At 39.3% G+C, this 19,930-nt stretch overlaps 1 protein-coding gene across 10 annotated transcripts in view; it reads left to right on the forward strand.

Annotated features, from left to right (window-relative positions):
* Nucleotides 1-19,930, forward strand: part of LOC119647833 (neural-cadherin) — a 1,165,868-nt gene that overhangs the window by 975,735 nt on the left and 170,203 nt on the right. For all 10 annotated transcript variants that reach the window (XM_038049090.1, XM_038049099.1, XM_038049114.1 and 7 more), the window contains one exon: nucleotides 7,993-8,136. In XM_038049090.1, coding sequence (XP_037905018.1) covers nucleotides 7,993-8,136 — 144 coding nt within the window. The remainder of the gene's footprint in view (nucleotides 1-7,992; nucleotides 8,137-19,930) is intronic.

Below are 19,930 nucleotides of genomic sequence, written 5' to 3' on the forward strand. Positions count from 1 at the left end.
TTGAAAGGAGTATGGACATAATCAGATATCGTGGTGGTTCTATATACCAACAATCAAATTAACGATTCCCTAATGAGCTCACATCCATCAAATGATCCCCTTTGTACAGAAAGCTAAAACCGAGAATCACAGTCAAACCACTCACAGCAAAATGTCCTCTTCTGTATTGGATGGTTGCATTCAATCATTAAAATACAGTGCGGTCTTCTTCCGTGTGTTGCCTCGGGTGGTGATTGTTACATCCATGAACAAATACCCTGCAAAGCGTCCCCGTGTCCATAGGTATGAACCATGTAGTCATTATACAACATACCGCAAAACTTCAATTACACTACAGCGTAAAGGAGAACAGCACAGCTATGGTTCTCACCGTGGTAGTGGCGATGGCCCCAATAAACACGAATTTGATAGGTGGAACAAATTAAATTTGTTTGGAAAAGTGGCTGCAAATAATTTGAGGCAACTATTCACGAGTGAACTAACCATCCTGGTGGACTTTCCTGGATTAATGATTGCAATCCGTGAGCACGCGAGTTGACTGAGAAGTGAAAAACGGTGGTTATACCGCGGTGGACGAGTAATCAAGGAAATTGAATTTTCGCTGCACGAAGGGTTACAAGTTTTGTTCGGTAAATGCGGAGTTTTCCCGATTTTTTTAATACCACTTTCACACCTCTACACTCTCTCTGACTGGTGGGAATGGATTTTGATTGAAAACACAGCTGCTGTCATGAATACAATATTGAAATTCTTTCGACCGAAATTTCATTAAGTGTTGAAGGTTATAAGATAAATAAGTAGCGAATCAACAAAAGCAAGGTGGTACCGATTTCGAACGTTTCCAAGCTTTCAATCATTATTGAATATGACGACTTTTATGACTAACATTGATTCGACTTCCCTTATCAAACGGTAATTATAAAAACATTACTAAGCCCATGTTGAAATGAAATGTAAGAAACGGGCCAAAATAGACATAGACTTGGAAATTTGAGAAACCGTTATCGTCGTTAAAAGACCTTATTAAATTCCCTTATCATTCGTTGTCAAGAGATGGAAGGACTTCTTGACAAACATCATCACACCATTCACTTGAAATGTCCTGCGGTGCCGGACTCTGTTCTCTTATTCTCCATCATTCTTAAACATGTTTTTTCTCATTTTGTCCATTGAATATAATATGATCCCGGAGAAGAGAATCGAGGCGAAGAGCGCCCAGGAAAGGACATTGTGTAACACCCGTGAACGCACTCAATGACTTCAGCTTTTCAATGGCCACAGTAAATCGAAGGAGCGGCTTTACGTTCCTATACACCGGTCGGTCGCTAGTTAACCAATATAGTCATCATTTCATTCTTCACAAATTTTCCTTTTTAAAGCAACACTGAAAGAAATGAAAAAAAGAGAGCAGGAAAATAAAAAAGAATTTTTCCTTACCACAAAGCGAAAAGTTAAAATGTTAGGATACTTCATGAATGAATGAAGGAAAACTGCGCTGAATAGCGCCAGGCGAAGCACCAGCGGTGGAAATGAGGGGAGGGCAGGATGTACAATGGAAAGGTTCTCCTTAATTTGAAAGACTTTTTACTGAAGATAAAGGTTCAAATAGTCAAGATAAGATACGGTAAGTAGCAATTTAAAAACTGTCATTTTGTGTGTCTATTGTGATTCGTTGACGCCTATGATATCGCACGTCTATCGGAAGCGAATAATGCTGACGACGAACACTTTCATTTTGGGAATAACAGTATTCTACCGCTTTGAACTTTTAGCTGAAAGGATTTTTATATCAATTAAATGATATGTAGGCGTCATTTAAAAGCAATAACGTCCACAATTTGTGGAAAGTTTTTCTTAGATCCTCCACTTTTTTGAAGCGTTATGGCTCAATGGATTACTTGACGGAGGACATTATATTTAATTTGTAGTTTCTTTGAACTTTTTGTGTGCTCAATTTTGGAATAAAAGTTTGTCTTTTAAATTAAAAGGCAGGCAATTGTTTTTTGTTTGGGATATGGGGGATCCTAAGCCCACACAGTTGTTTTTTATCTGCATATATTAAAGTTTCAGGGAGGTAGATATTCGCTTTTTGGTGTTTTCCGGTAATTACAGTGCAGTGCAATCGAATAATGAACAGTTAGAGAGTTTGGATGTATTGCCTTTTGAATTGTGAAATAAAATAAAATGCTTCCAAAAGGTTAAAAAGGTAATGAATCTTTTAAGGTGGGCGATTTTATATTTTATTTTCCGGTACTTATTTTCATCTAAAAGTTGTTAATATTATGTCTATTTACCCTCGTTTCAAATTATGCCTTCAATTCTGTGTGGTATGCTCTAACCACAAGATTCAAGGTATTACCAGATAAGTTGATTGCCCAGGCATGCTTCGCGAATATTTTGTGTTAAAACTTTCTTCGTAGGGTTTCGTCTCTCATAAACATGGGATTGGGTTGTTATAAGGAGGGTTTGGTGACCAAGGAAGGGCGGTGATGTTTCGACTGGACAAAATCCCCTTGACAGATTGTGGGGCATAGAAGGGTGCATTGACTTGCAAAAAGGTAATCTGAAATCTCCATTTGCTTTCATTTGTTGTCTAAACAGCAGAAGACCATCGTTTAAGACGTTTAAGTATAGATCATATTATATTATATTATAGATTGAATTTCATAGTTTCCTTGAAATCAACGGTGTTCATAATTCACTGGCACTGCGCTGTAGTTTGGCATGAGTTTTGCATATAGAACACTTGCTTTGCTGGGTGACGTTTGTGATAGCATGTCAAAGATTGACTAGATAACAAATTGAAAACCGGAAGCTCAGCGCTTCAGGTATGGAATGTTTTGTTAATAAAAATAATGAAAGAATATTTAAGTACACGATGATTCCATGCATACATAGCTCATAGTGTATATATTTTAAATATGCCGGATATTGACCCCCCTTAAATTCAACTTACAGTAATTTAATTCACCGCATGCGTTGGGGTTCACATTTCCAACCTTTCCACCGAATTTCGTGTCAATAGGTATAACCGCTTCTGAGAGAAGTGTGTGTGAGAGACGGACAGGCAGACATATAATGAACCGAGTTAATAAGTACTATACTCTCAAAGGGTCAGGTTACGGCTAGCTTACGAAGGGGGCTTGGCTTTTTAAGGTTGGGTTTATAGTGGTTTAATTTGTATCAAAGCAGGCACTGTGTGCTGTTGTTTTTCCTGGAGAGCGAACATTCATCATTGTTTGCCCGGAATTTGCTTCTGAGAGTTAGATTCTTAGCCATTCATTCCTCATAGACTTTGAGCTCGAGTTTTGCAAACGAGACAAAGGCAAGCACATGTATGTTATTAGGTGGGATAGTTCTGCACTAAAATATACTTACATAAGAAACAAACGAAACCTTTCATACCTGAAACGTCTAACTTGCGGGTTTTCCACTTCTTTTATAATAATGTTTAACTTTCTTAACTTGGTCGCTTGGCTAGGCTCCACGAATACTTGGCTTCGTTCTCATCAATTTATTCGTTTCGTCCCATACGCCCCATTCATATTATCCCCATCCCATCTTGAAGAGTCACCTACCTAACATGTGAAACTTCTGGAAATTCAACCCTTCATTGGTATTCTTTAAAAAGAATTTCCCGTCTGAAATCGAAGGAAGTATCTTTCCTTGATTGAATAGTAATTTCTATCTTATCCAATCATATGGAACTTTAACGTTCTTCACTTGTTTTCGGTAGAATAAATGATGAATAATGAAATGGTTTGACTATTGATGGAAACATTGAGATAGTTAGTTAATGCGCTTTTCTGTGCACAACAGCTCAAACCTTGTGCACCACAGTCATCGTAACTGCCTAGAGCCTTCCCGGGCTTCAATTGGGAAAATTCCACTACTGTAATCTCAAGGCCTAACATCGACACAGTATTTTGAGGTAAGTCTATTTTTTCCTCCACCACCAAGTGAGGAGGAGGATGTTCACCGCACAAATTGGGGAAATCATAAGTGACCAAAGAAGCCGGAAGCATACAAATTATTTGCAGTTCATAGATATGCAGTATCCATTCTGGTCGGTGGAAGACATGTGAGACTCGCATCTACTTCTTGATACAGGTGCGATGATGAGTCAATATCATAACAAAGTGTGATGCAGTGCAAGTATATGATAAACGTAGCAAGTATACCTTCCAGCGGCAATGGACATCCTTGACTGTGATATTATTTAGACGCGCGTTATCACAATGCAATTTTTCTGCCGCTAAATTACAAATTTTGCACTCATCATCATCATCAACGGCGCAACAACCGGTGTCCGGTCTAGGCCTGCCTTAGTAAGCAACTCCAGACATCTCGGTTTTGCGCCGAGGTCCACCAATTCGATATCCCTAAAAGCTGTCTGGCGGCCTGACATCCGCCATCGCTCTACCTTAGGCAGGATCTGCCTCGTCTTCTTTTTCTACCATAGATATTGCCCTTATAGACTTTCCGGGCTGGATGATCCTCATCCATACGGATTAAGTGACCCGCCCACCGTAACCTATTGAGCCGGATTTTTTCCACAACCTGACGGCCATTGTATCGCTCATAGATTTCGTCGTTATGTAGGCTACCGATTCGTCCATCCTCATGTAGAGGGCCAAAAATTCTTCGGAGGATTCTTCTCTCGAACGAGGCCAAGAGTTCGAAATTTTGCACTAATCGATCAGTCATGTAGCTTGGCATTAGCCTGCTGTCTGTTTTATAGACAGCCAAATACACTAGAATGGCCGAGAGTACTTGACTCCAGGGTTGAATTTAATTTAAAATGATGTCCCATGACACCATGGAATAATCGTTAAAGAGCGTAAACTCTATTGATTTTATTTCTCGCTCATCTCCTGTCATTTGCAACATAAATAAGACTGATCTTTGCTGTGTCTCACAGTTAGGCCATTGTTCCAAAAGAAATTTTCGAGATTTGATAGTTTGAACCATTAACGTGAAAGAAACTAATTGGCAACAGCACAGCGAACATTGTATTATAGTTCTAACTACCATGTGTTATGCCAGGGCATAGTTGGGTTGTAGTTTCCTAGCCATAAGTGCTTATAATAAAAAATGCGCGATGATTCTAAGGTAGATCGTATCAACGTGCGGTGTAGATTCATTTCCTGAGCTCTGGAATCAGTAGCCTACTATGGTGACATCTAAACATCTACCGAATCATGCCATAACTGGTGGTCTAAACGCGAGGTGTTTGTTATGTGCACCTGATGTAGGCTGACCTCAACATCCTTTTCCTTTATAGTGTTGACATGGATTGTTTCTGCCTAAATGTCGATAAGTTTGTTTCCTTAATAAGAACTTTTCCGTAATCACAGTCGGCGACTTGTAAAACCAAGATTACAGGTCCGCCCTCTCGCCTTACTGACTGCGCCAACTCACACTCAAGAATCCTAGAATAGATTGGACTGAACCTGCTTATTACCAAATGACGTCTCGCACATTCAGATCTTCCAACAATGGTTATCAGTTAATTAATAGAACAACGATCTGGTGTTTCTGTATAGTACTTAATAGTTTGTTTACTGATTCGCCACCTTATTAACCCTAATGAGTTTGCTTGAACGAGTGTACGGCGGCCAGTGCTCCAATACAATCCGCATATTTCTTTTACTCCGTTCGCTCTTTTTGCAGACTGCTGACATGCAGTCTAATAGAACTGCCGGTTCATCTTCTTCTGAACTCAAGTTTTTTTTCCACTTGTTTCTTTGCGATGTTCATTTGTTCGTTGTTTTTTGTTAATGCTTCTTTGTCCTTGCTTTGGCCACTACAATCAACTCCCGTTTTACTTCGCTATTTTCACTGTTTTAAACTCTATAAGCACACACTCTCCAATTGTTTTACTCCTTTAGATTAACAATTTCCACAAATTCTACATTGGTACTCGGATCTAATCGCTGTTGGTTCAATACTGACTGCGAAACCCTCAATTGAAGGGCATCGATGGTCATTATTGCGTCGTGACTACTTTTTGAAAATAATTTTAGTCACAATACTTCTGCTCATAAGTTCGTGGGCAGGTTCACTTGACTAGTGAGGACACTTTTTCAAAAAAGGCTTACCTTAAACATCGCCCATCATTTGGCTTGAAGAGAACGACTTTTGGCGTGCTTTGTATTTTCGCTTTTCCTTTGGTGCAGCCGGTATTATTACAGTTGGCTATACTATAGTGAGGTCTCAAAGGTTCTTGTCAAATTTGTGGTATTGTTGTTGTATTTTCGTTTTTTCCGTGCTATTTGGTTACCACCTCGCGGAATGCATCTTCTTGGTTGTTGTTCTCTCTTCGGGTATGCCCTAGGGGCTGCGCTACCGACTTGCTTGCTTCGTTGATTTGTGATAAGGATTAGGATCAGGTACGCAATTTAGTAAGGAACATGAATGACAAGCACTAACTCAAATGTATTTTGAGGTGTTTGGTGAAGATTCGGTTTTATCCAGTTGCCCTGGCCTTATCTCCTAAGAGTTAGCCATAGAATCTAGAAATAATTCATGTTGTTTTTGGGAAAGTAGAGACACATGAAACTGGGCAATATTACATTTGGATTGTGCTTTTGTCATTATTTAAATGGCTTTTAAACAACCATATCTTCATCAGAAACGCTATTTCAAGAAAGACAACACACAACAAATATTCAAATTCCTTAATTAATTTCAGAACTCGTTCCAAAAGTAGAAATACTCAAATTGCTCTGTTTGTTCTTACGTCTGCTTTGCTAGATATAAATTTGACTCGATTTGCAGCGTAACATCCCTCAGACTGTGGACAATATTTGTGCAGATTCCTGTCAACATACGATTATATGGAAAATCCCATGAAATTTACTAAATTGACTTTGTTATGTTTGAATCAAATGTAATAAATTTTATTTACTTAAGATTTCACAACTCTGCCCGAGAGTTTCAGAAACTCAGTCAAGTCACTTTCTCCGCATCACCACTTTCTTTAGACCTTCCAGTCTACAAAACAGAAAAAAATCTCATTTCCCCAATTGTATCCTATTATTATGGAATGGAACGTCACTTATGTATGTAAGATGAGTTCCATGTCTCGTAGTCGCCTGTCAACCTTAATCATTTCCAGAGAAAAGTGAACGTTTCTTGTAAGGGTCTGTATGTGACCGTACAACGTACGTGATGCACAGATGCCAACCGTAGAATCATCACAAAGTGAAAAGTCGGTTTCTGAGCAGGACGAGGCGCTATTCAACTGAGACGTCGGCACAGGAGTTGTATGTAAAATATTATATGTATGTGAGTAATACGAATGAATCTAGTTCAGTCTTCATCGTCAGATCAGTGCTGGTAGGCCCCCTACGGCTCTGATTCAGAATCGAATGAATACACCGAGTAGGAATTCCAGTTGATGCAGGAAGGAAATTGCGGAGGATGTCCGTAGGGAGTGAGTCAAGAGCGCATTCTGATAGACGTATGAAAATGGGATCGGGTGCCATTCTTACATTCAAGGATTGTGTGACATTTCTGAGAGGATTTGCATATTAATATGTACTTATATTGAGTTATTCTGGAATAACCGTCGCCAGTTTTGAGAGGACATTCACAGTTGACTTTTCACCCTCGCCATACACAATTTGAGGATCTACTCGAATACTAACCATAAATATTTTAAGGAATGTGTACGAACGTCCCAGAGTTTCTATTGGGGCGAATTCTATCTAGGTTGATTTTACGTACATTCCGACGACGCAATTTTCTTTTTTTTGTGATGAACCCTAATCTCAGCTTTTCTGCCATTACCTTAGAAGCGGAACAACAGCCATTTTTAGCCTTTATTACTTATTTCCTACTGAAAGATTCACCAAACGCCCATTGCCATTCCCATTCAATTCCTCATTATGAATTTTCACCTCGCCTTAAAATTGAATTGCAAAAAAACCATCGTTATCATATTACAAAAAATTTCATAGCAATTTTCCCTTCTTCTCTTCGTTACAGTGACAAAGTTCATACGAATTGGAATTGCTGATAAGAACGATAATCCACCCTATTTCGACAAATCCCTATACGAAGCCGAAGTAGACGAAAATGAAGACATTCAACACACCGTACTTACTGTTACCGCCAAAGATCACGATGAGTGTAAGTATTTAAAGTAAGAAATAGACGAGGGTGGCAGGGAGCGAAATGAGCCCAGCCACGATGAAAAACCAACAGAATCCTGTTGAATTTTTATGATATTATCATCACTTTAAAGTAAAGAGCGCACATATATAAACCAAATTATCCTTCCTGTACCGCAGTATATGCATACGTATACGTATGGGTTGAACGGAGTACTACGGTTAGCTTGCATTCGTTTGAAGAGGTTTTGCTAGGAAGAGCATGAAAATTGAGGTTTTAGGATCGCCATCCACTTACATTTAGAGCTGTTTGATTTCTGATATAAGGACGTTATTCCGAGGAGAGTCGTGTAGTTGGGAGCTATCATATATAGCAGAAATTACTTTACAACTTTATCTGGGGAAAGAGATTACGGGGATTATATTCCGCACTCCTAATTGACGACCAATTAAGGGACCGTTAAAATGGAATGACCACGTAGTTTGTATGCTTCTGGAGGGTGAACTGAAAGCAAATGGTACAATGAGAACTTTATATTGGTGCGGATACACTATTCATAAAAAAATAAAAAAAAACTGAAACTAGCTACGGATGGAATTCAAGGCTTGCCAAAATGGGCGTTGAATACTGCTTTTAATATGAGTTAGCCAGAACAGAATGGGTGAAGCCACAAAATTAATGGGAATAATTTGTCAACAACTTTTATATCAACCCTTTACTTATTTAGGTAATGGTGATACCAAGGGCAGACAAATAGAAGGATCTAAAAATAGCACTTATGGCTGGAAATTGATAGGAAATATCCTGGGTGGTATTGTCTTCAAAATTTAAGACCCCTTTATGGGTCGAGATGACTTCGTCGGATTGATGAAAGTGGTTTCCCTAGCAATGCAACTAGTGAATGGTCTGTCCCAAAGAAGCTGCGTGTACTTTAAAGTGCTGTCGTCTGCTGAGCTAAGTAGAAAGTAGAAGAAAAGTTACGTATTTTTATTATTGGGGAAAACTAAAAGTATCAGGGGCAATAGCTATTTTATATTTGTTGTATTATAATATCGTGTTATAGATTACTCCTTAATAGATTAACTCAGGTTATTTTCATGATTTTTTTAAGAAAATGCGAACATTTTTTTATACGATCGTTATATTATTTTAAAGTGCATACTTTTAACAATTTTTAATAATTTTTAATTTGAACAATATTGCATTGTTGTGTTATATATGGCTGTCAAAAAATGTACTTTTATTTTAATGTTTTGCCGTGACCAAAATTGTGGCGAACTGGATCACCTGAACAAAAAAATGTCCATGGATTTAGTTAAATAACACTACACTGTTTGGTGGAAGGGTTTAAAAAAGTATGCATTTTTTTTAAAATGGCGAACAGTAAAAGTAAATGATTCGATTGTTCACTAAAAACAGTCGTTTTTGGGGTATGAACCGGCCCCTTTTTTTATTGAAAAAGGTCGAAAGTTTTAATACTATTTTTTATGTATTTAATAAGCCTGTTAAGTTTCAAAAAGTTTGGTTTAGTAGTGTCTGAATAATTTTGGTCACCGGCTTCCAACATATCATTTGAAGAAAAACGCGTTTACAGTTTCAACTTCAGGCCATTTACGGCACGAATTGTTCTCTGCCAAGTGAATTTTATTCGGATCGATTTGAAATTTTAAGGACGTATTCTCAGATAGTTATACTTAAGAAAAATGTTATAAAAATTTATTTTTTTCAAAGTTACAAATGCGTGCACCATTCCTGCCAAAATAGCCGGCAATTAACGACTACAGTACCTTCTTTTATTAGGACTTAACCGGACTAAATTTGACCTAACCCTTTCTGCTTTTCCTGGGCATAATACAAGTGCCATTTAAAATTTAGTTTCTTATCGATTACCATTCCCAATTATTTAATTTTTAGTGGATTTTGAGTCGATCCGAATATTGTATTGTTTTCATGCAGCTCAACTGCAGACCTCCCTTTCCTTCGCCAGATACAGTTTGACTATTTGCTATATAGATTTGATGATATGAGTGATTTCACTTGCATATAGTCCAATATACTTCTTGCGCTACTTGGCCATCCATAAAAGTGATAATTGTTTCCGGAGCGAAAATGTTTACCAACCTTTCATACGAATATTGAAATGAATATTGCACCCTAAGGAAGTCCTGTCGTAACGATGTGCTTCTTCAGTCCCTCATTGTGCCAGAGGATTCCGAGAAATAATTCTCGAATAATGGGGTTAAATAGCTGATATCAAATTTTGCGGAAGTACCCTTAATTCAACCCCAGTCGAATGAATTAAAATAATTTTCGACGTGTAGTACCATTCAGCAGTTTCCATCTTAACCTAAATTCACCACCCTTCACCACTCCCTGCTTTCCACCTGTATTCTCGATGAAAATGACCATCCTATTGTGTATCACCTTCTCCGACATTGGCAGCATGGAGTCAAAACGACGAATTGGATGATATGAGAAAGATGCGCCTGGGTGATACGGATTGCTACTTTTGCACTGGGAGGGAAGCAACCAGTCTTTCCACCATAAACTACTCACCGTCACGTTCTAGTGACCGAAAACTCTCACAAAACAACCAGCTCTAGAGTTTCATTTATTCTATAGCCTGGCTGTGCTCAGTAAATTAAACTGGGTATGTCACTAGTGTCCATATACCAAAGTACATCTAATAAGTAGTACCCACACTCAATGACCCGACTTGCACTCGATGGACCGTTCTTGGGGAAGCTTATCCGTAAACATCATAGGCACTAAACCACTTGTAGCTACTGACAGATGTTGAGAGCCTATAATGTGTACGGATAAGCTTCCCTAATACATTCGCAAGTCCGGTTCATTGAGTGTGGATACTGCCTGTTAGATATACTGTGCTCATAAACCTTATTTATTATAACTTTTAGGCAGTGCTTACTTCAACGTATAGCACCCTTAGAATTACCTCGGTATTGTTGTTCCAGCGCGGTTGCCCACCAAGTACTCCTTCCGCCGACGCTTCGTTCTATCTGTTGGCCAGTAGTCATTAGCTGTGTGCCGAGAACGTTCTTGACAAAGTGGCACTGACATGCTGAAAATAATGAATCGAGCAAACCCTTTCCGTGGAAAATGGTTTTGTTTTTCAAGGCTGATGCATTAAAATTGACCCGAGTTATTGTCACGAGTGTCTACCGTGCAATAACAAACTATCTAGCTTCTCCTTATATTGTGGTATTGTTGCTCTAGGAGAATTGTAACAACTGTAGGTGCATCGCTACCACAAAACATGACTCTTAGATGATCTACCTACGAAGGTCCTGAGTCATTTCAGAACAGCTTAGGCTAATTTTGACCAACTTTATTTAGCAACGTCTTTTAGCATCTGCGGTTTGCTGTTATTTGGAATATGAAAAGAATCCACATCTTTCCCTTTGTACAACCTACGCTGTGCCTCGAAATTGGAGTCCTTCACGAAGTATCCCTCGTCGCTATATTTTCTATATCTTTTTAGCCTTCTTCTTCTTCTTCTACACTGTGTCCAGATGGCTCAGTGGAAGGTCCCGGTTAACATGTCACTCGTGGCAGAGAGATTTGTATCGTGACTGGATGTCGAATAGTAGTCAACTTAACTGTGAATGAGTAGCTGAGCCAAATCAGGGTAATAATCTCGAACGAGCGAAATGCAGACCATATTGCCTCCTACAGTGCACTGTAGTGTACCGTTACGCTCTTGAATGAATACGCTTCAAGATCTTGATCCATTTGGATTGTCGCGCCAAGGATTATTATTGTTATCCCTCCATTCAAATTGGCCATAATCGAGGGATTTAAACCATTTGTTCGAAGAAACTTGCCGTCTAACATGACCTAATTTCGCTCGCAACGATTTGATGGGAAACTCACTATAACGGTATGTGAGTTTTCACTCTGGAAAAATATCTGTTGGGGCATTTGTATCTTTTTGAAAATAATTTTTATTTCTGGGGGAGTCATTTTCTCTTTCTGAACTCTACAATTTCTACTGAATTTGGATATTTACTAGGTAGATATAGTATCGATTTTCACGGGTATTTTCGTTAGTTTAGTTTTCAGCGATATAGGAAGTTTTTTCTTGCTTGTTTGTTGTTGTTCTTAGGTTGTTACTTTTTTGATAAGTTCTTTCTATTTTTTTACTTTTGGAAAATGTCAGCTACATTTTTCATGCGTTTTGGTGGCTGGTTCATCAGGTGAGACAAATACTGCTCTGCTCGGTCTTTCCTTCCACTAAATACGTCAGAATCCACCTAGGAATTATTCAGCCACTACTGTGAAAAGAAATCGCTCCTATGGATGGTGATTTCAGGAACCTAGAACTTCTTTTAAATGGATCTTGGGTAGAGTTTGTTTCGGTTTTCCGCGATCTTTTCCAACATTATATACTGTACAAGCTAGGATTGTCATTCCGAAGCACTACGGTCATTGGAAATTGACCGGCTTGTTCACTCTCCAGAATCACTTGTAATGGATTTTTGATGTCTTCCACTATAATCTTCTTAATCATCTATTCCTATATCTCGGCTTCTCGTTCCGCGGTCATTTTCTTCCACTGGTGGGTGTACAGGGGAGTGTCGTCAATCAATTTTAATTCTCTTTAGTGATAGTTTACGGGGAGGTTCCGTCTACTTCTTGAAAATCAAAGAGAAAGCTGAATTCCAGTCCTTCAATTTACAAGTTATTAGTCTAGCCGGTAATACGGGTAGTAGGTAGTTAATGGTTGACGTACTGCCTCAAAACGACTTGTATATTTGGGGGAGAAAAAGACAACTTCTAGTTCAGTGAGTTCAGAAAAAGGATAAAAAGCAATCTAGCAGAAGATTTTCCTTAACAGGAAAATTTTTGAACGCATTCTGGACAAAACCCATTTAGGACATCTTTCAAGTAACTTTAAAGTAAACTGGGTTTGATAAGAACTGCAGAATCACCGGTGCAATACATGTTGCACGGTTACTCATGGGGAAACACCGTGAGAAGCATGACCCTTTGCATCTTGCATTCCTGGATTTATAGAAGGCGTTTAATTGCCAATGAAACAGGCAATATTATTGCCAATACGAACGATCTGAAGAAAACTGCACACTTTAAGAATCTTTGATCATTGCTGTCAGCCAATGGTGAAATGCACTATGAAGTTGGTAATAAATTACCGCAACTTAAATGGATTGGCATTTCGCATCTGGTCTTCTTGTTACACTCTGTGGTTTTGAGTCTTCGCCGATTATCAAAGACAATAAACGGAGCCTCGCGCGGAAATCAAGACAAAGAGTTCGACCAGTGACATAATACACCATTAGCACATCTGAAATGAAGGCTTCAACAATCCGCAGATTAGGCCTATGACCTTACACCGTAATCAAATGAAAAAGAAGACGAAGATCATGGTTGGTAGCCTACCTATACCTTATATGTATTTTGAAAGATTTAGTGGAAATCACCGCCACACGTATTGTTGACTTTCATACAACCACAACCCCTACTAATTCAACCTTGAGACACTATGGGATTAGCTTAGGTATTGAGGCTGGGTAGGTCAACTAGTGATGGCGTAAATCGTTTGGTTTAGGAGATTAGAAGCATTGTACCTGGGTATAAGAACCTATTAGAGAAGATAGTAACTTCTCGGTTGTTTTATCATAAGAATAGAGTAGAGTGATTTCAGGGAACAGTTTTAGGCAGTTTAATGACGTATATATCAGGGTGGAAGAATGTAGATGCATTGGAGGTTCCAATAATCCGCAGAGGTGGGTGAAATATCACCTTAGTAAGTAATGTAATGTCACAAATATCACCTTTCCTTGCCCTTATCATCCATGCGATGTTATATAACCAACTTCAAATATTAATTCTCGCCCGCCGATATTATAAAGTAAAGTGGTATTTACCTTGCATTCATCACTTTGATAGTATAAAATGTATGGCAGCGTCAAATAGAGAGAAGGATGCAAAAAAGCAAAAAAAGCCTCACATAGTAGTGAAATATTTTCACATGCCGAGAACAGGGGATCATGATTCTTCGGAACGATCATTATTTATCATTCACAAGTATATATGTAAGTAAGTAAAGAATCGCTCGTCACAGTTAAAAGTAACCACATCACAAACAATTCTCAACTCAACAATCAATCATAACACTAATAGATTCGCAAGGGATATTCGGCATCAGATCGAAACTTGACAACCGCCACCGTCACTTGTACTATGAAAAATGATGATGTTTTGTAGTATATCACCACGGTACCGGCATTTTAAAATATGTGTGTGATATTTGGGTCGAACTTGGTGATATTGTTGATATTGCCTTAATGGAGATAGAGCATCCACATAGTCAAACTGTGCTTCAGTTTCACTATCATCATGCTGAATGCTTCCTCTTATTACTTGACGCTGTGCAAGTGATACAGGTACCCATGACGACTGGCATTTGAACCCAGAGCAACGAGATTGAGAGGCTGACATTCTACCTCCGCAAACATTGCGCTCGGTGATAATAATGTGATATTACACTTCAAGATGGTATCATTTTTATGTATGGGTGCAGAGGGGATTTTCACTGACGGGTTTCAGCTCTTCGGCCTGTTCATTTCCGGGCCTAGAACAATCGCCTACCTTAAGGGTTGAAAAAATTAAAAATTCAATTAAATTTAAAAATCTTAGGCGAATTTTACCGCGTTTGAAGTTATTGGTATACTGTAGGAATTTCACCCAATGGCAGCTTCTAGAGGATTGGTGGGTACTTTTCAATCTTGGGTAGTTGGATGGGCACGTAGTGCTAAAGTTTGAATTTTACTTTACGTGTTACCGGATAAAATGAAGGATTGGCGTTTGTTTTCATGCTAGTTCGTATTATCACACATAATAGGGTTTCAATCAACCCTAGGAGTCAACATGCCATGCGTATGTTGTAAAAGTAGACATTTGATAACTGATGCCCTGTAAACACCTACAATGTAAGAAAATATTCCTATTACTGGTTGAGACTGCAAGCGGGTACAACTAACTAACTAATTTGGGAAGAAAAGGGTTTGTTTTAACAAAAGGGTTACATCTTTCATATTTGACTTTCAACAAGTGTTCATTATGGCTGCTTTTATTCCCTGCAACTCGAAAAAGGGCTAACAACTAATTGACCTCTTATTCACCAGTTAGAGGAAGCAAGTTGAGGAAAATTAATGATAATGTGACTTTGTTGTGTGCCCTTTGAAGCAGCAAGCATACAATGTCCTAGTTTAGGAAAATCATGCAATGGCCTTGTTTAGGATTACTACGTTCCATTGTGAACACAATTCTGTAAAAATAAGTCAGATTCAACGAATACACATCCCGTCTTGCAACCACGATGGAGCAAGGTTTTAAAAGCAGTGATTCAAAACCGTTTGTTTCGTCAAATAAAGCAAAATTAGAAGCTATCATTGTGCGACTACTTTTCACCGTGGACGATTAACGCGTGTATTAAGCTAAGTACGTGATGAAAGCGCAAAGAGTTTTAAACGTTGCAGAAAATGGGATTATGTATAATAGTACTACAAAAGTTGGATGAATGATATTAACCCTGACAAAATTCGTTGGTTGATGGTGGGCAAGATTAATTTGTCTTCCATTGATCTGGTTACCTTCAACGTTGGAGGGGTAAAAATAAGCTGGCTTCCTCTTCGAATGTACCGGAAAGGGTAAAAAATGTTTACTGTGTTTAAAAAGGAAATAGGGGCTTCACTTATCTGACAGTTATATCCAACGCATGTTATCTTTGTATTGTATTTGCAGCTTGGCACACAAAAGGAAGTGTATATATTCCTTTGTGAATCAACACATGTGCTGGAAATGAAAAGGAATTTCATATGCTCACATGCCGGACGTTTATTTAACTTTGAGCACAAAGGCTCTTTAGGGCACCGACTCTATTGACTCCATATGAAAACCGTTTGTACTATCTTGTCAGCTGCATTCAATCTATCCTTTCATTATGCAGATACGGTTTGCATGTCCATTTACAAATTAACATTTTTAATGGAGCTTAAAGTCTTAAGCGGTCAACGGAAAGCAGTAAACAGCTCTTTGTGCAGAAACAGGAAATCCAAAGTGAGTTTGTCTGGAGCATTCTTCCTACCAAAAACTTTACTATCGCCACCACTCATCGTATTCCTACTAACCATAATCTTCTTTGAATTGCTAGTTGTTGAGAATTTCGTAAACTCAAAGGATTTTGCTGTGAAAATACGAAAATTCTCTTCTAGGAGCATTCGGATTTGTCGGAATTTGCATTTTCTCTTTGAATTCTGAATGCAAATGATTGGTCATTACCAAATCCCTTCCGCTCTGGTAACTGGTTCATAAATTCATTATCTGAGCAAACATTTTTCAATAAAACAGCAAAACGATTACTTTGTGTAAGTAAGGAGTTGTGGTAGAATTAATCTTACAATCAGTTCGTGGAGGACTTTTCTTCTTAGAGAGAACTGTGGCGGAACTAAAACGGCCTGGTAATGGGACCAGCATGGACGTTTAGCTTTTAAGTGGCAATCGACATAGTTAATAGTGGGCTAATCACAATTTTGTGGAAATGCGTGTCTGTATGAAATAATTTCGTAAATAGCGAACAGATTGTTTCTTCTGTTCTCTGCTTTTGATAGTTGTTTCTTAAAGAGAAATATAGCCTCCTTGTGGGGCCCAATAGAAAATATATAGAGTTTTCTGTGTGGAACAAATTCTGTTTCAGAGGACGCGAAAAGCCTGTTGCCATTAGATACTTATTTGGGAATTGTTTAATTTAGCTTCGGCCGGCTTAGGTCTGAATTTTACTAAGTGGTTTTTCTCCTCTACTCATGTGTGTTTTCAAATTTATGAAACGGGGAAATACCACCTAATAGCCACTTCGGTCACGCTTTTCTCAAGCCGGAGGTGAGGCAGCATCTGATGAGTTGCCTCTACCCTGGACAAAACCGCAATTCATATACTATTTCCCCTATTTTCTGAATTTGCACAATTAGCTCATTAAAGAATTTATTATCAATTGGCTGCTAAAGGCTAAAGCTAGAGGTGGACAAAAGAACAATTGCCTTGTAACTAACAATTTCGATAAATCGAAATACTTTGCTAAATGAATGAATTCTGCCTATTCGTGCAGGGGATTAGAGAGTGTTAAGCGGCATTGTGATTGGAGTCAAAAGCTTAGATTTGGAGTTTTTTCAGGATAATCGACTTAATGAAATTATTTCTTCTTATTATTGCCAACCACCATAACACGTCCAACCAACCAGCTTTTCAGTTTGTCTTCTTCAAACTGGTGTTCACTAAATCTCGAATTGTTCTTCGAAGTCAGCATAAGTTTTTTAAATCTATTTGTCGCCAATTTCTAGATGTTTTCAGCCCCTAACCTTTGTATAATTTTGAAGAGCTTTCTTCCCTTTGATCCGATGATAACAAGTTTCGTTTCTTTTTTCATGAATTCTGCTTAAAGTTTTACATCAAATATCTTTTCTTCAAATTTTCTGAATCCTTGACTTGCATACAGCTTGCCCCTCCCTTCTTAACGAGTTTTCCCCGATTTTTCGATTACCCCTAATTTTATATTATTTCTCCACCACTAAAGGAGCAGCTAGCAGTAGAAAATCGTTCTTGAGTCAGCATTTCTCCAGCATATTCTTTTCATTAAGAAGGGCCACGAAAGTGATGAAATAACCCGAAACTTCCGTAAAATTGCAGATGGCGAGAAGTAATGTTGAAAAGGTGTTTATCTTTCGTCCAGTACCAACGCATATACATTTTTGATGTACAATTGCTCCAATACCACCATCACTACGGTGTTCGCAGGCTGTAGTGAATCTGGGAACAGAAGCAGAGAGAGTGCAGATTCTTCACTGAAGAAAACCTTGTCAAAGTGTCTTCGTCTGAGATCTGGGGATGCCGGGCAGCTGCATAAAAAGTGTAGGGATGTCTCCTCCCCCTCCTCATATTGGCTGCACATAGCCGAAACCACTACCCCAACTTTTCCATATGGTAGTTTAAGGAGCAGTGTCCCGTTAAAAGCCCTACTAGGGTTTTCATGTCCCACTTCTTAAGGGACAACAAAAATGCCGCTCTGGTGGCCCTAGGCTCTTTCACAAGGATTTTCGATGGCCGGCAAGAGTCCAAACTTCTCCATTCAGCTGCGTGAATCCTTGCAATTTCGCCCTTCAGAGTAGACTTGACAGTAGATGGTCGGATTCTAAGAGCTGGTTCTGGCCCCACCATTGTGGATCTAGACCCTCGGCGAGACAGTCGGTCAGCCTCCTCATTACCAGTGATGTTGGAATGCCTCGGCACCCACATCAGGAATGTTTCGTTCCGTTGGCCAAATTTCAGCAGCACCTCAAGACAACTCCACACCAACTGGCTTGATATGTCGTTGCTATTTACTGCTGATAATGCCGCCCGACTGTCGAAACAGATTCGAATGGTGCGACCCCTCCATTTTTGTCGCAGACATTCTTCTGTGTCCAATGAAATGGCATATATCTCCGCCTGGAATATGGTCGTCGTTTTGCCGAGGGGTCGGGCCAGCTGTATAATCGGATTCTTCGAGAACACTCCTGCGCTCGATCCACCCTCCATGACTGACCCGTCGGTGAAGATTATTAGGTCTGTAATCTGAAAAGACTCATTTGTCGCCATTTGTCGACCATTCTTCTCTTTCAGTGATTATGACAGTGTATGTCTTTTCAAAACGAATCTGGAAACCATATGTTTGTCAATGAATTTGCAGATAGACGCATGACCGTACAATTAATTGGCCGCATTTGCACGCCTCAATGGTATTGAGTTTATATGCGTCATTGGCTGCTTTCCGTTTCATCTCCAAGTGAATGGGGGTAAGTTTAGGATAGCTTCAAGTGCCGCATTCGGCGTAGTACTCATTGCTCCTGTGATACTTAGGTAACTTGGTCTCTGAATCTGCGTTAGCAGCTTCCTGCTGTTAGTAAAGTTCAGTCGTGGCCACCAGACGATGCATGCATACATCAAAATGGGTTTTATTATGGATGTATACATCCAGTATATCCGTTTTGGTGAAAGTCTCCAGGTTTTACCTATCGCGTTCCTACAGCATCACAGCAATCTGCAGGATTTCTGATACTGTTCCTAGATTCCATGTTAACTTGGAGTCGAAATGTACTCCTAAATACATGACTGTTTGTGTCAGCTGGATTTCCGCCCCTGGTAAGGTGGGTAGCGTATAGCTGCCCCACCTGACGTTCCTAGTGAACATAACTAGTCCCGTCCAACAATGGATTTGATGCGCTTCCCAGGGATCATGACTCGGGCGCTCAATTCTATTCCGCGGATTCTGAAATGGAGTGGGAGGAGGTGGATCCATGCCTATTACGAAATCTATGCGTCTGTGATCCGAGGGTGTGATATCGTTCGATATCCTCCACTCTCCGACCAGAGCCACGATGTCAGGAGATGCCACCGTGATGTTGATGACCTCTCGCCTGACTACGTTAAAGAAAGTGGGTTCATTATCCAAATTAAAGATCTACGATTCGGTTCCTACTAGATACTCCAATAGTCTCGATTCTCTTGCATTGATGTTCGAACTTCCCCAGCATATGTGGTGAGCGTTGACATTACATCCTGGTATTATCCCCATGCCTCTACTTTTGGCATATTGGATAGCTCTGATGAATGTTCCACTGGGAACGTCTTCTGCGTCATAAGGAAAATACGCAGAGCACCGTAGTATCTCTTTATCTCGCTGTTGACTATTTATGGTTAGCTTAGCCGATGTGGTGTCGCCACACACACACACGTC

The sequence above is a fragment of the Hermetia illucens genome, chromosome 1 (genome assembly GCF_905115235.1).
Source record: "Hermetia illucens chromosome 1, iHerIll2.2.curated.20191125, whole genome shotgun sequence".
NCBI classification, from domain to species: domain Eukaryota; kingdom Metazoa; phylum Arthropoda; class Insecta; order Diptera; family Stratiomyidae; genus Hermetia; species Hermetia illucens.